General features: G+C 33.6%; 1 protein-coding gene across 2 annotated transcripts in view; it reads right to left on the bottom strand.

The window, feature by feature from the left end:
* SCAMP1 (secretory carrier membrane protein 1) overlaps positions 1-13,690 on the bottom strand; it is a 91,918-nt gene that overhangs the window by 39,517 nt on the left and 38,711 nt on the right. For both annotated transcript variants that reach the window (XM_063085830.1, XM_063085831.1), the window contains 3 exons: positions 3,466-3,564; positions 2,399-2,507; positions 778-906 (listed from right to left, as the gene is read on the bottom strand). In XM_063085830.1, coding sequence (XP_062941900.1) covers positions 778-906; positions 2,399-2,507; positions 3,466-3,564 — 337 coding nt within the window. The remainder of the gene's footprint in view (positions 1-777; positions 907-2,398; positions 2,508-3,465; positions 3,565-13,690) is intronic.

Genomic DNA, 13,690 nt, shown 5'->3' with positions numbered 1-13,690 from the left:
CAAATAAATTATCCATTAACCCAACTGTTGTGTAGGTGAGAAGCCACACTGCTACCTCTCCTATTGTCATGTCATAATGATATCGAATGAGGCTTAGCCTATCATTTGGAATAAAAATGAAACAGAAAATAAGTGGGAAGTCTGTGCACACACAGCAAAACTGTTAATAGCTTGACATTTTATTTTAGTATTCCACAAGCTGTAATTATACTCAAAGCAATATGAGCATCACAGCCTAAAACGTATGTTTTAATGTTCTGTTCAGTAATGTCCTATAGTAACTAGATACTTTCAATAACACAAGTATTCACAACCACTTGAAAATAAAAAGTAAATTGTGCTCAAAGCTATTAAAAAAACTACAATTTATAATTTTACAATATTTTTTGCCCCCTTTTAACAGTAGCCTTAATACCTACAGTTAGAATTCTTTTAAAGTCTTCTCTGCATAAAAGTAGTATGCATAATTTTTTCAAAGCAAATCATGCCTAGATGACATCTTTCAAGGAAAAAGGATTGTTACAAAATTCTACCCATGTGAAAGAAAAGTTGTTCTTTCTTCAAAAAAATGCCAATTCTCAATATATAAGTTTTCCTTGTCCAAGAACTCACACTGTCACATATAGGACAATTGTGAAGTACCTAAATACATTAAGATCTATAGAAAAAGAAAACTGATTTACTATACTATCTTTAATTTATCAGTTCCCAAAAAAGGTGGATTCTGACAACAAAAATATAAACTATAAACAAATATATAATTTGTTCTATACTCACACATCCATAAGTAGTACATAAGCTTTACTGTCTTTTGGAATTCTACAGGAATGTCTACAGAAAAATCCTGATAGAAACAAGGTCCCACAGGAAAATTGGCAGGAAGAGGTGGCCAATTATTTTTTCTGCCTGTAAATTAAAAAAAAAAAAGTTATTTACATTACTTGTGCTATTATTTTTGGCTTCATAATAAAGAATCCTAATTATTTTATTAGATGTTACTTAAAAATGTAACACTGTATCTCTACATTCCTACAACTTTGAAAGCCAAGCTTTATATTTTTAAAAATTTTCTCAGAATATCACTTTAGAAAACATTAGAGGATAAAATAATTTTCCACTATCATATAATATTACATTTATCAGGAATCATTCATGTATAGGAAAAACAAGAAACAAAAGGAAAGCACAGGGACATACCCTGTGAAATAAATATGATTTTAGGGCAGAGTCAAAGTCCCAAGAGTCTGGCTGTCATGGAAAGGCCATCCAGTTTTAAACCTCAATTTCCTCCTCAGGGTCTTAAATCTTTAAATATAATTCTACTATAATTCCTAATCCATGTGGAGAGGGAAGACCAGCTTCTGAACTGCATATGTTTTCCTCTGTTAACTCCAAGAAGAAACATAAGATTAAACTGTACCACTCTTCACAGGACTGTACTGAGGATGAAACATGAGTTAATAGGTGAAATGTACTAAAATGTACTAACACACTACAAGTCTGTTGATTTCTCACTCTTCGTTACTACTTTTACTAAAACATCTCTCATAGAAATAATCTGTATTAGTCAATTCTAAGGAAATATGATAAATTTTAGTTATAGGAATTTCAGAAACATTGATCCCAATTAAACATTTACTTTCTTCTTCTATAGATGCTGCCTCTGATGCTGCAAGCAAGAAAGTGACTCAGGATCGATGTGTCTCCATGAAGCCCTAGACTTACACATACTAAAATAAGAAAGAAATAGTTCTGTATATTATTGTTGTCCTAGCCTTGCATTCCACCACTACCCCTTATCTAGCTCTCTTATCCCTTCTTAACCAGAGACTGCTAGCTTGCCCTAAAATATTCCCTTGAAGTGATTTTTTGTAGTCACAGCCTGAATAGATTTCATAGCAAATAATTTGGCACTTACTTATTTCTTTGGCACCATTTAAACACCCTATGCTTCCTAGGGTCACCACAAACATATTTTTCTAACATGGTTTGACAAATACAATATACTTGTGAGGACTGGGGCAGAGAATTTGAAACTGGTATGAATAAATTAGATGAGTCAAATGTAGGGCACACACAAACATACTCATAAAGATTCAACAGACCCAAAGAGCAGAATCAAAGGCTCCTGGACTTAGAATAAACCAAAATTACTATATTCGCATTCACTTTCTCTGTGATGAAGCTAACACTGTTCTAATCTATCAAAAGACTACGCAAATTAGCCAAGTCAGAGAATTACAGAGTATCAAGTAAGAAATCTGCTATGCCTGATGTCCTTGCTAGAGCAGGAAAACAGGGCAAGGTTTTATCCACAAACCAAATGACCTAGAGCTAGTATAAACATAATTTAAAGTGTTTAAAAATTATTTTTATTTCAAACTTCTTTGGATACTACCATGTTGACTGAGGTTTTGCATTTCTCGTTCTCGACGATCTAATTCTGCAGCTTTTCTTTCTAGTTCTTCCTGGCGTTTAAGAAGTTCGGCTTGGGCCAAAGCATGTTCCTAAACAAAATGTATCAATATGTGAATAGGTTATTAGAAGTACAAAATACTGCAACATGTAAATGCTACCTCTTACTTCTCTCTCTACTATGATAAAAACCTAATTTGAATGTGCTCCCAAAATACAGACATTCATTTAAGATTATAGTGTCAGAAAATATTATGGGGATATTTGGCCCATTTGGTCTTTTTGGTTATGAAAAGCAACCCTCAGTGGGAATGTTGGGTCCATTAGAACAGGAAAAACCTCTCGGTAAGAGTAGCCACAGTACTGAAGTAATCTGGAAAACAAAATTAAAGTGAACTCTGTGCCTAAATGAGAGTGAAGAAGAGTAAAGGGGAACAATCGAGGTAAAACAAAGACAAACAGAAAAAAGGGCAAACGAATTGACTCTTATAAATTGGGCTAAATGATATATACATACAGTTCCCAATGTAAGAATATATAATAATATCTTAGATATCATAAGAGAATGAGATGAAAGAAGGATATGGTTAAGAAATTCTGGTTTATTACTCCACTTGTCCTTACATTGTATCAGGCACCTTATTCATCTCCTTTTTTCTCAGACTTTTGCCACCTTCTACTTCCTACCACTGTCTGTTGCTTAGCCATTGTAACTCTCTCCCAGTAATATCTATTATTCTATCATTGTTATTCTAATGGTATTATACATTGAAAAGTGAGACCACCATAGACATAAAAATTTCACTAAATAAACTGGAATACCAAGACGATATATGAATTCAATAATTTCTAATAATGGAATAAAGTAAATATAAGCTGACAAAGAGGTATGAGTATTTGCAGGGTAACAAGATAGCTAATACAGACTTAAAAGAGTTAAAAATTAAACAATAAGGAGTGCAACAGTATCAAGAACTATTTTGCTCTGAAAGCAAATGTCGTTGATATTGTAATATCTAATACGGATTTACACAGCTAACATGAACTAACCTTCGCAATCTGTGTATAAGCTGGATGTTCCTCTGTTGGTTTCATTATTGCTGGTTGTGTATTGGGTACATTAGGCATTTTCACACTGCCTGGTGGAGGCTAGAAAGATCAAGAAAAGAAGAAATTACATAACATAGAGATCCAATTTTAACTTCTTTCAAAAGGTTTAACAGCAATAAAAAGTAAAATCCCAAGAAATGCCCCTCTTTCTCCCCTGCCTTCTCATAGTCAAGTGTGTGGGAAAGAGCTCCATTTTCTCAAACTCATTCATTTCTCAACTCTACAATCTGGATGCTACCTTTAATACTACACACAAATACTCTCCGCCAGGATACCACATGTAAAAAACAAACAAAAACATCTTTTAAGTATTTCTTTATAGTAAAATGTAGACAGCACCAGACTAAAGAATTACATCAAGGTTTACTGCCAACTCTTTCCTCTTAAGAACATTACATGCTAGCACCCTGAAAAGTACACAGGAGAGCTCTTGGTAGAACCCCACTAATATCCCTTGAAAAGCATAAGAGGGGAAGCATAGGGAGGTGGAAAATAAACTGCACAAACTTCACTTTGCCAATGAGGACCAGCAATATTTGAAAGCAGATTCAAGATCAAAAAGTAGGTAGATATCTACAAGTCCATCAATGGGAAATTGGTTAAATTTCTATATACACAAGGGTACTTCAAAAAATTCATGGAAAAATAGAATTAAAAGATAACACAAAACTTTCCATGAATTTTTTGAAGTACCTTCATATATACAACATAGTCATCAAAAGGAATGAGTTAGAGCTATAGAAAAAATGTCTTTTTAAATACTAAATAAAATAAAGCAAGATACAGAACAGTATGTGTATGACTTTTTTTTTTTTTTTTTTAATAAACACAGATTTATACATGTCCAGGAAAATACCTGAAAGGTTTCAGCAAACTGCTATTAGAGGGACTTGCACCTTTTGCTTTATGTACTTCTTTATCATTTGCCTTCTCCGACACGCACACAATATACTACTTTTAAGTTAAAAAAATTTTTTTTGAAGTATTCTTTAGAATGGCCATAAGAAAAAGAAGAAACGAGGATGCAAATATCGGAAAACACAAAGACAAACAGAAGGAAAGAAAAGAAAAAAAAAGAAAAAGAAGGAAAGAAAGGAGGAGGTAGGGAAGGAAAAAAGAGAGGGAAAGAAGGAAAGAGAGAGGGAAGAAAAAAGGAAAGAAGGAAGAAGGGAGGGAGGAAGGGAGGAAAGAGAAGGAAAGGAAGGAAGAAAGAAAGATATAAGAAAGAAGTAAGCTGTAAAAGGAAGTTCAAGAGTTAGAAGAACTATTAAATGAGTAATGAGTAATACAGAAAAATATGAGTAATACAGAAAAATAAAAACAGATTTCTTTTTTCACATCATTCAGAAAAACAAATTTCAGGTGGATCAATGACATAAAAGTGAAAAAGCAAAACACTTTTACGAAAAAATATAGGCAACTCAGGGTAAATAAGAGCTTCTCAAATGTGAGCTCTAGAAATTTTGTATATTTTGTTGATGATTTCACCCGAGTGCCTAAAACAGTGCCTGGAACACAGTAGATGTTCAATAAGTATTATAAGATAATACTTAAAATAAGTCAAATTAAGATTAGAAAATACACAAACATAAAAGTAAAGATTGACAAAATTCAACTACATTGAAATTTAATAACATAAGGTAAAAAGTCAAATCACAGACAGAAAAATTAGCTCTAATGCATATGACAAAAAATTGCTACCCAGAATATATAAAGAATTGTTACAAATCCATAAAAATACAAACTACGAATTTAAAAAATGGGCAAAAGATTTGAACAGGGAATATAAAGAAAACAGGAATGGCCAATAAACATATTAAAAGATGTTCAACCTTACTAGTAATCAAGAAATGCAAAAACAATGAACTACATGCCATTTCAAAACCATAAGACCAAAAAGTGTAAACTCAGACAATACCAACATTTCAAATTACAGTATAACACAACAGTGGCATATATGAAAATTGAAGTATTGACCAGCATTTCAAGTCAGTAGAAATAGAAAAAACTATCAATAAATAGTGCCCAGACAATCATTCAAATTTTGGAGAAAAAAAATCAAATTCCTGTATTTCAACAGAATGAATTCCAAATGGGTTAAAATTCCAATTAAAAAAACCCAATAAAATAAAAAACACACTAGAATGTAATAAACTATACAGATTAAAGATGATTATCTTATCTTGGGATTGAGAAAAGCTATTCTAAACATTTAGAAAGGATGAGGGGAGAGAAATCATAATGAAAAGGTAATATATTTGACTACATAAAAATTTAGAACTTTGATGTATAAAGCATCACATAATCAAGATTTAAAGGCAAAATCTAAATAATAAGCAATACATACAACAGATAATAGTTGATATATTTCATTACAACAAATAAATAAGAAATAGGACATGTTTTTAAGGAAAAAAGCAGTTTTAAAACTTAACAGGCAGTTTATAAAATACAAAAGGAAAATATCCATTTTACCACATCTTTTCCAAAATTTCACCTAATTATTTTTACAATGACTATTATCATAGGATTACCACTACATTTTGGAAGAAATGTGGGAAAATGGATATTCTCATACACTGATAGTGGGAGTCTAAACTAGTACATATAACAATCCTGGAGCACAATTTGGCATTATATATCAAGAGCCATAGAAGTATTTACACCGTATGTCCTATGAATATTTGGTCTTTAAAAATATCCTAAGAAAATAATCAAAGAGATTCACAAATGTGATTATGCCAAGAATGCTCACTACAGCTTTATTTATAAAAGCAAAGTGTTAGAAATAACATAAATGTCCAACAGTAGGGAGACAGTTGGATAAATTATGAACGGTCCATAGGAAAGTATATTATGCAGCTATCTAAAAGTTCTAAAAAAATATTTAATGAAATGGGGAAGCTTGGACAAATAGTAAGTGATAAAAGCAAGTTATAAAACAAAGCTGTATATACAGCATAATCTGAATTGTGTAGTTTAGAGTATGATGAAAATAGATAAAAATGTTAACAGTGATTGGTTCTTAAAAGCATTTTCTTGTATTTTTTATCTCTACTATAATCTTGTTACCAAAAGAATCATAAATTCTCTTTCCAACTGCCTGTTCTCCCCACCCCAATATCTCATACAGGTATCAACAGGCAGAAAAACTGAAGCTAATCAGTCCTAACTTTTCTCCAACTAGAAAAGCAAGATCCTAAAGTCCCATCTTCTCAGTTTAATAAGCAGCAACAATGAAACAATGATCAAATAAAATGTCTAGCAAAGTTAGCATGGCAGCAGACTTCAGGAAAAACATAGAAGAAATTAGTCAAGAATTCACCCAGTTGAAACCTTACTATAAACGCTTTACTACTTTAAATAACAAATGAAGTATCACATACAATTAATTAGTAGATGAGGATAAGATTAGGTTTAGAATTAATAATTTGATATATTTGAGGTCATAGTTGCTTGTGGTATTAGCAATGATGAAAAATGTTAGAGAAGCTTAAATCTCTAATAGTACTGATACTAATCTAATAGCTATTATCCTGATAATTTCTTCACATTTGTAGACATTAGTATATCTTCATCTTCTTCAGCCACAACATACTTGATTAGCTATCTCGAGCCTTGCCAAAATGATTAAAGACCTATTCTGATGATGGTTCCTAATTCTCTTCCAACTTTGCACTTCTGCACATCTGAGAGGAAAAAAAAAAGGAGCCACTCAAGACTTCCTTTTAACACAAGCAGACCACATATCTGTAAAGACCTCCTCTAGTACATAATACCAAAAATACTAGGTCAAATTTTATTTAAATAATATTGTAAATACATGACTGACAAGAAATCATGGGGGGGCTAGATAAGAGGAAAAGCTATAAATCCAAAGAAAGAAGAGACTTGATGTCATGCCATTCACCAAATAAGCTGGAGATAAAGCTTAGGAGCTGGTGCAAGGTAAGAGATCGATCTGAGATCTCTGCATAAAGCCAGGACTTCCTAGAAAGCAGCATTTTCAGTGGATGAATGAGAAAAAAGCAGCTTCACAGAAAGAAACGGTGGGAATACCTGCATATCTTGCCCTTAACTCTGGATGTAGAAGGGGAAAAAAAATCTTCCCTGAGAATTCCTGATCACAAAACTACCAATTTGTAGATCTGGGGCCAGAATTCATACTACCCACGTAGACAAAATAATCAAGGCTCACACTTTTATTACAAGGGATCCAGGTTGATAATGACTTCATGCACCCGGCAAAAGTACAGGAATATGTTTTAAAACTAGGCTTCAAAAAATTCTCACAGATAAAGTCCCAAGTAACTTTGGCTTGTGATTTAAACATACAAGGAAATAAGTCACCATGAGATATAATAAACTACAAAATGAAATCTGAATATGTTGAAATTACCAGATATAAAATAGGTGTGTTTAAACAAGAAATAAAAGAGGGTAATAACAGTTTGACTAAAGAAAAAGAGACGTTGAAAAGTGACTAAATAACTTCTAAAAATGATACAAATAGAACCTCTAAAAATGAAAACTATAATAATCAAAATCATAAATTTAATAGGCAAGTTAAACAGCAGATTACACAAAGATGAAGAAATACTAAGGGAAATGAAAGTAGGTCTAAAGAAAACTACATAGTTTTCTGAGTAGCACAGCACAAAGAGACCAAAAAAATGGAAAATGAGAAATTACAAGACACAATATAGTGAGAAGGTCTAGCATACAACTAAGAGTTCCAGAGGAAGCCAACAGAAAGAATAAGGAAGAGTCAATATTCAAATAGAATGTGAGGACACTAATTCTCATATTCAAAACTCTAAAACTCAAATCAGATTTTTTAAAAATTAAGACCTAGACACACCCAGTGAAAGAGCAAACCTTAAGAACAAGAGATCTTAAAAACAGCAAGAGGAAAAAGACACAATTTCTACACAAAAGAATGTCAGTAAGACTGACTGCAGGCTTCTCGACAGCAACAATGGAAGCCCTGGGAAAATGTGCTAAACTGATGAGAGAAAGTAACTGTCAATGCAGAACTCTAAATCCAGTCAGACTAGCTTTTGAGAACCAAGGTGAAAAAACATCAATAAACACTGAAAGAATTTCTACCAACAAACCCTCACTAAAGGAATTCCTACGATAAGAGTAGGAAAAAATGGTATCAGAAGGAAAATTTGAGATCCAAAAAGAAAGACCTCTCTGCCTCATTGGATTCTTCATAGTATATCATCTTCATTTTACATCAATCAAAACTCCAGATATAGAAGGAAAGCCAACCTATCTATAGAGAAAAAGAGGACACTCACACAACCATCTGTACTAGAATGAAATAAGCTCTTCTCCTGACAGACTTGGAATTGTACCTGCCACTACTTTGGCAGCACCTGAGAAAACTCTGAAGTACTGATGAAAGCAGAGAGTGCAGAGATGTGGACAAAGAATAAAATTGGGACAGGCCAGGAAGAGAATAAGAGAGCTGACCCTGGATACAGAATCAAAACAAAGTCTGGCAGAGCAAGGTTATATATCCTTCTCCTATGGCGGATGAAATTTCACAAATCAGGAATAGACTATATTTTAAAATATCTCTGGAAAGTTAAAGGGTTATAATTCTCTTATACATTAACATAAATTACCTTTCTACATTTGCCTGTTCTGTGTGGCTTTAGAGAACTCAACTAGGACCAAGTGAAAAAAATTACAGAAAAATGTATTTTGGCTCAACAGAATAAAGAACATTATAAGAATCATATAGTTACACAGCAGTGAATGCACTGTTCTCTACTATAGTGTGCTCTCTGCACTGAAAATTCCAAGAGCGTTAAATCTTTAAATAAATGTCTAAATATTCAAGGTCTTTTCAAGTCACGGGAGGTCCATGAATTGTCTTTCCCATGCATAAGCAAACACAGTCATGCCCCCATATGTCCTTTCAGTCAATGATTGACAAATCACATATACACCAGTGACTACACCATACAGCCTAGTACACACCTAGGCTGTAGCATTTAGGTTTTGTACAGACACTGTATGAAGTTCACACAATGACAAAATTGCTTAATGACACATTTCTCAGAACAATCACACCCGTCATTAAGCAATGCACAACTGTATATGTTCTGTTTCCTGGTGTCTTCCATATTCTAAACATCTATTCAAGAAAATTTTTCCTTGGTCTCTCCTGTTCTTCCTTTTTCTTCTATATGTGAACCAAAAAAAGATTCTAAAGATACTTAGGGTCTAAAGGAATGTTTCTTAATATGTGTTCATGGATCTCCTGCAATAGAAACCCCAAGTACTTACTGAAAATGCAAAATCTGGACCCACTATGGACCTATTGATTCAGAACCTGAGGAGTTGAGAAGAAATCTGCATTTTTAACAACTTAGCATTTTTAACAACCACCCCAGGGTGATTCTTAGACACCTTAAAATTGAGAACTCCCCTCTAAGACCACAAAGCTTACAGCTTCTACAAACCACTGTTGTATTCTTTCACCTAAAGAAACTGCCAAAAGAATCCTTAAACTTTTTGCAGCTTTCACTCACTTTAACAGTCTCTGATTCAGCATACAAGAACTGACTGTGGCTATGTTTAATACAGATTCCCTTGTTATTAAGCACAGTGAAAATTATACATACTAATCTCAGAATCAGAAAAAACAGAAATAATTTTATTAGAATAAATAACTACTTTAAAACAAGGCTTTTAGGGATTAGAATAACTTTGGTGGGGGAGAAGATTCATAATAGGAGGAAAGAAGGGATACACCAGGATGAGAGTTCACAAGTAGATAAAAGAACATAAATGAACACAAGCATGGCCATAAACATTTACATACATTCATCAAACATTCACTGATCAACTACAATGTGCCAGAAACAGTTATGGGAATTTGGGATTCATTCATGAACAAAACAGGCAAACATTCCTACTCTCATGGAACTTATATTCTAGCAATGGAAGAAAATAAACAATAAACATAACAAATACATTACAGAGTTTCTTAGATGGCAATAAATTTTATAGAACAACAACAACGAAAAGAAGTAAAGGGGTCACAAGTACAGGTTGAGTGGGGATAATTGTACTGATGTGGTTAAGAATGGCAATATTTAAGCAAAGACTTTAAGGAGGTGAAAAAGAATGACTTGCAGAAATCTGGATGAAGACCACTTTAAGCAGAGGAAAGAGCCAGTACAAAGTAAGGAGAACACCCAGTACATACAAGGAAGACTAGTGTGTTGGACAATAATACACAAAGACTGAGGAGACAAAGAATAGATATTAGGGACCAGTTACAGAGTATTTTACTCTGAAAAATATTAAAAGCTAGTAAAGGGAACTTTCAGTTTCTTGTTCTGCATGTAAGGTGTTTGGAATTTGCCACCCCATCCTAACAACAAGTAAAATGATGAACAAACTGAAAAATCAACAACTCTTCTTGGATACTTAATAGAGGTGAGGACATAGGGCAAACCACTGCCCCAAGATTGGGGAAACAGACAGGTGAACACAGGGAGTAACAGCTGACTGGAGCAAAAACTCTCCAGTGGAAACCCCCATGGGAACCAATACAGGGGTGGGAAAACCTGAACTGTAACTCATGAATTGCTGGAAGTTCAGTGTGACAATGCTGAGAGTTAAAATCTCCAGGCGGACCCAGTCATAGGCGGGCCCAATACTTTTGTTTTACATCCAGGAACTTGACCAGGTCCTCACAGTAAATATTGGAGAAAAGTTCTCACATATTTCTGGCAGGGGAGGGGAAAAGGAACCAGTCTGAAATACACCAGAACATTGTTCTTCTCAACAAGGCCTGCCCTCAGGAGGAACTATTTAACCAGTGTCTAACCCGCTGGGTTTTATCCGAGCCTAACTGACCTGGGGGATGGAAAATACCCAACTCCAGTCCACTCTAGCCAATCCGTGCCACCTAACCAATAAGGAAAAAAACAAATGCAGAAACACTTGTGAAGTTCATAGACCAGAGGCACAGAATCAATAAAAGACTGGCACCTAATCCCAGGACTTTAAAATGCTTCCCACGTAACTAAAGACCTATTTACAGCAATTCTTTTTACCTTATACATTATGTCTAGCTATCAAGAAAAAGTTACAAGGTGTACTGAAAGGCAAAAGACACAATTTGAAGAAACATCAGAACCAGACAAGGCAGAGATGTTGACATTATCAGACCAGAAATTTAAAACAACTATGATTAAAATGCTTAGGGCTCTAAAGAATGAGCCATGTACAGATTGGCAATGTACGCATTGTATATTCTAAGAAAGAACCAAAAAAAAAAAAAAAAAGCTAGGATCAAAATCAATATAACAAATAAAGAATACCTTTGATCGGCTTATTAGTACACTGAACATGGATATGGAAAGAATCTTTGAGCTTGAGGATATGACAATAGAAACTCCAAAACTGAACAGCAAATTAAAAAAAGACTGGGGGGAAAAAAAGAATATCCAAGGACTGTGGGACAACTACAAAAGGTATAACATACAATAATGGGAATACCAGAAGGAGAAGAGAGAAAGGAACAGAAGAAATACTTGAAACAAAAATGACTGAGAATTTCCACAAATTAACATCAGACATCAAACAATAGATCCAGGAAGCTCAAAGAACACAAAACAGGACACATGCCAAAAAACAAAACAAAAACAACAACAACAAAACTATACCAAGGTATATTATTTCAAATTACAAAAAATCAAAGATAAAGAAAAAATCCTAAAAGAAGCCAGATGGCCATGGTTTGAAAGTGACCCCAAGCTCATGTTGGAACTTACCCCCAATATGGTGGTGGAAGGTGAGACCTTTAAGAGGTGATTGGATTGTGAGGACTATGCCTTTGTGAGTGGATCAATCCATGATGGTTTAATGGGTAGTCATGGGCATGCTAATGTTGGCTTTATAAGGAGAGTAAGTGAGAAGGTTAGCTCACTCTTGCTCAGGCCATTCTCTTGCCATCTGATACCCTGCATTGCTGTAGAGAGTCACCCCACCAGAAAGAAGGCCCTCACCAGATGTGTTTCCTGGACCTTGGACTTCCCAGACTCCAAAATTGTAAGAAATTTCATTTCTTTATAAATTATCCATTTTCAGGTATTCTGTTAAAAGCAAGAGAAATGGACTAATACACCTGTAGAGTATAAATAAAAGTGTAGAAATAAAACAAGAATCACATCCAATTTCTCCTCAGACACCATGCAAGCAAGAAGAGAGTGAAATATTTAAGTGTTGAAAGAAAAAAACCCACCAACCTAGAATTCTAAACACTGCACCATTACCCTTCAAAAGTCAAGGAGATAAAGTGTTCCACAAATAAAAAAATTGAGGGAATTGTTGCCAAGATATCTGCCTTGCAATAACTGTTAAAAGAAGTTATTGAGAAGAAAATAATATCAGTCAGAAATTCAGATCTACATAAACTAAAAAAATTTTTTAAAAAGAACAAAGAAAATCAGATCTACATACAAGATCTACAAGAAAGGAATATTATCCAAGAAGGAATAGACAAAGGTAAATAAAAATGTTTTTCTTTTTCTTATTCTTAATTGACCTAACAGAAAACAGATGGCTCAAAATAGTAATAGCAACAATGTATTTGATTATGTATTTTTAGGTAAAAGTATTATGTTTATATATATGAATATATATGTTTATATATGCATATACATAAGTGAAATGAATGACAGCAATGATACAAGAATGGGAGGGAGGAATTATGGTTATTATGTTATTACAATGTATACTCACACTACCTATAAAGTGGTATAAAGTTATTTGTTATGTGGATCTAGATTTGTTGTAAATGTATTTTGCAAACTCTAGGGCAACCAATAAATCAGAAAAGAAGAAAGATCTAAAATCAATTATCTAATTTTCCATAAGAATGAGAGCAGAAATCAATAAAATTGAAAACAGGAAATTAATAGAGAAATAAAAATCAACAAAATCAAAAGCTGGTTCTTTGAAAGATCAATAAAATTGATAAGCCTCTAGCCAGGCTAACTAAGAAAAAAAGAGGACACAAATTACTAACATCAGAAATGAAAGAAGGGACATTACTATTGGTCTCATGGTCATTAAAAGGATTATCAAGGAACATTATAAACAACTCTGTGCCAACAAAGTTGATAACCTCGAA

Source organism: Cynocephalus volans, chromosome 2 (genome assembly GCF_027409185.1).
Source record: "Cynocephalus volans isolate mCynVol1 chromosome 2, mCynVol1.pri, whole genome shotgun sequence".
Taxonomy (NCBI): Eukaryota; Metazoa; Chordata; class Mammalia; order Dermoptera; family Cynocephalidae; genus Cynocephalus; species Cynocephalus volans.
Note: the sequence above shows the minus strand (reverse complement) of the source record. Positions and strands in the feature narration are given on the sequence as shown.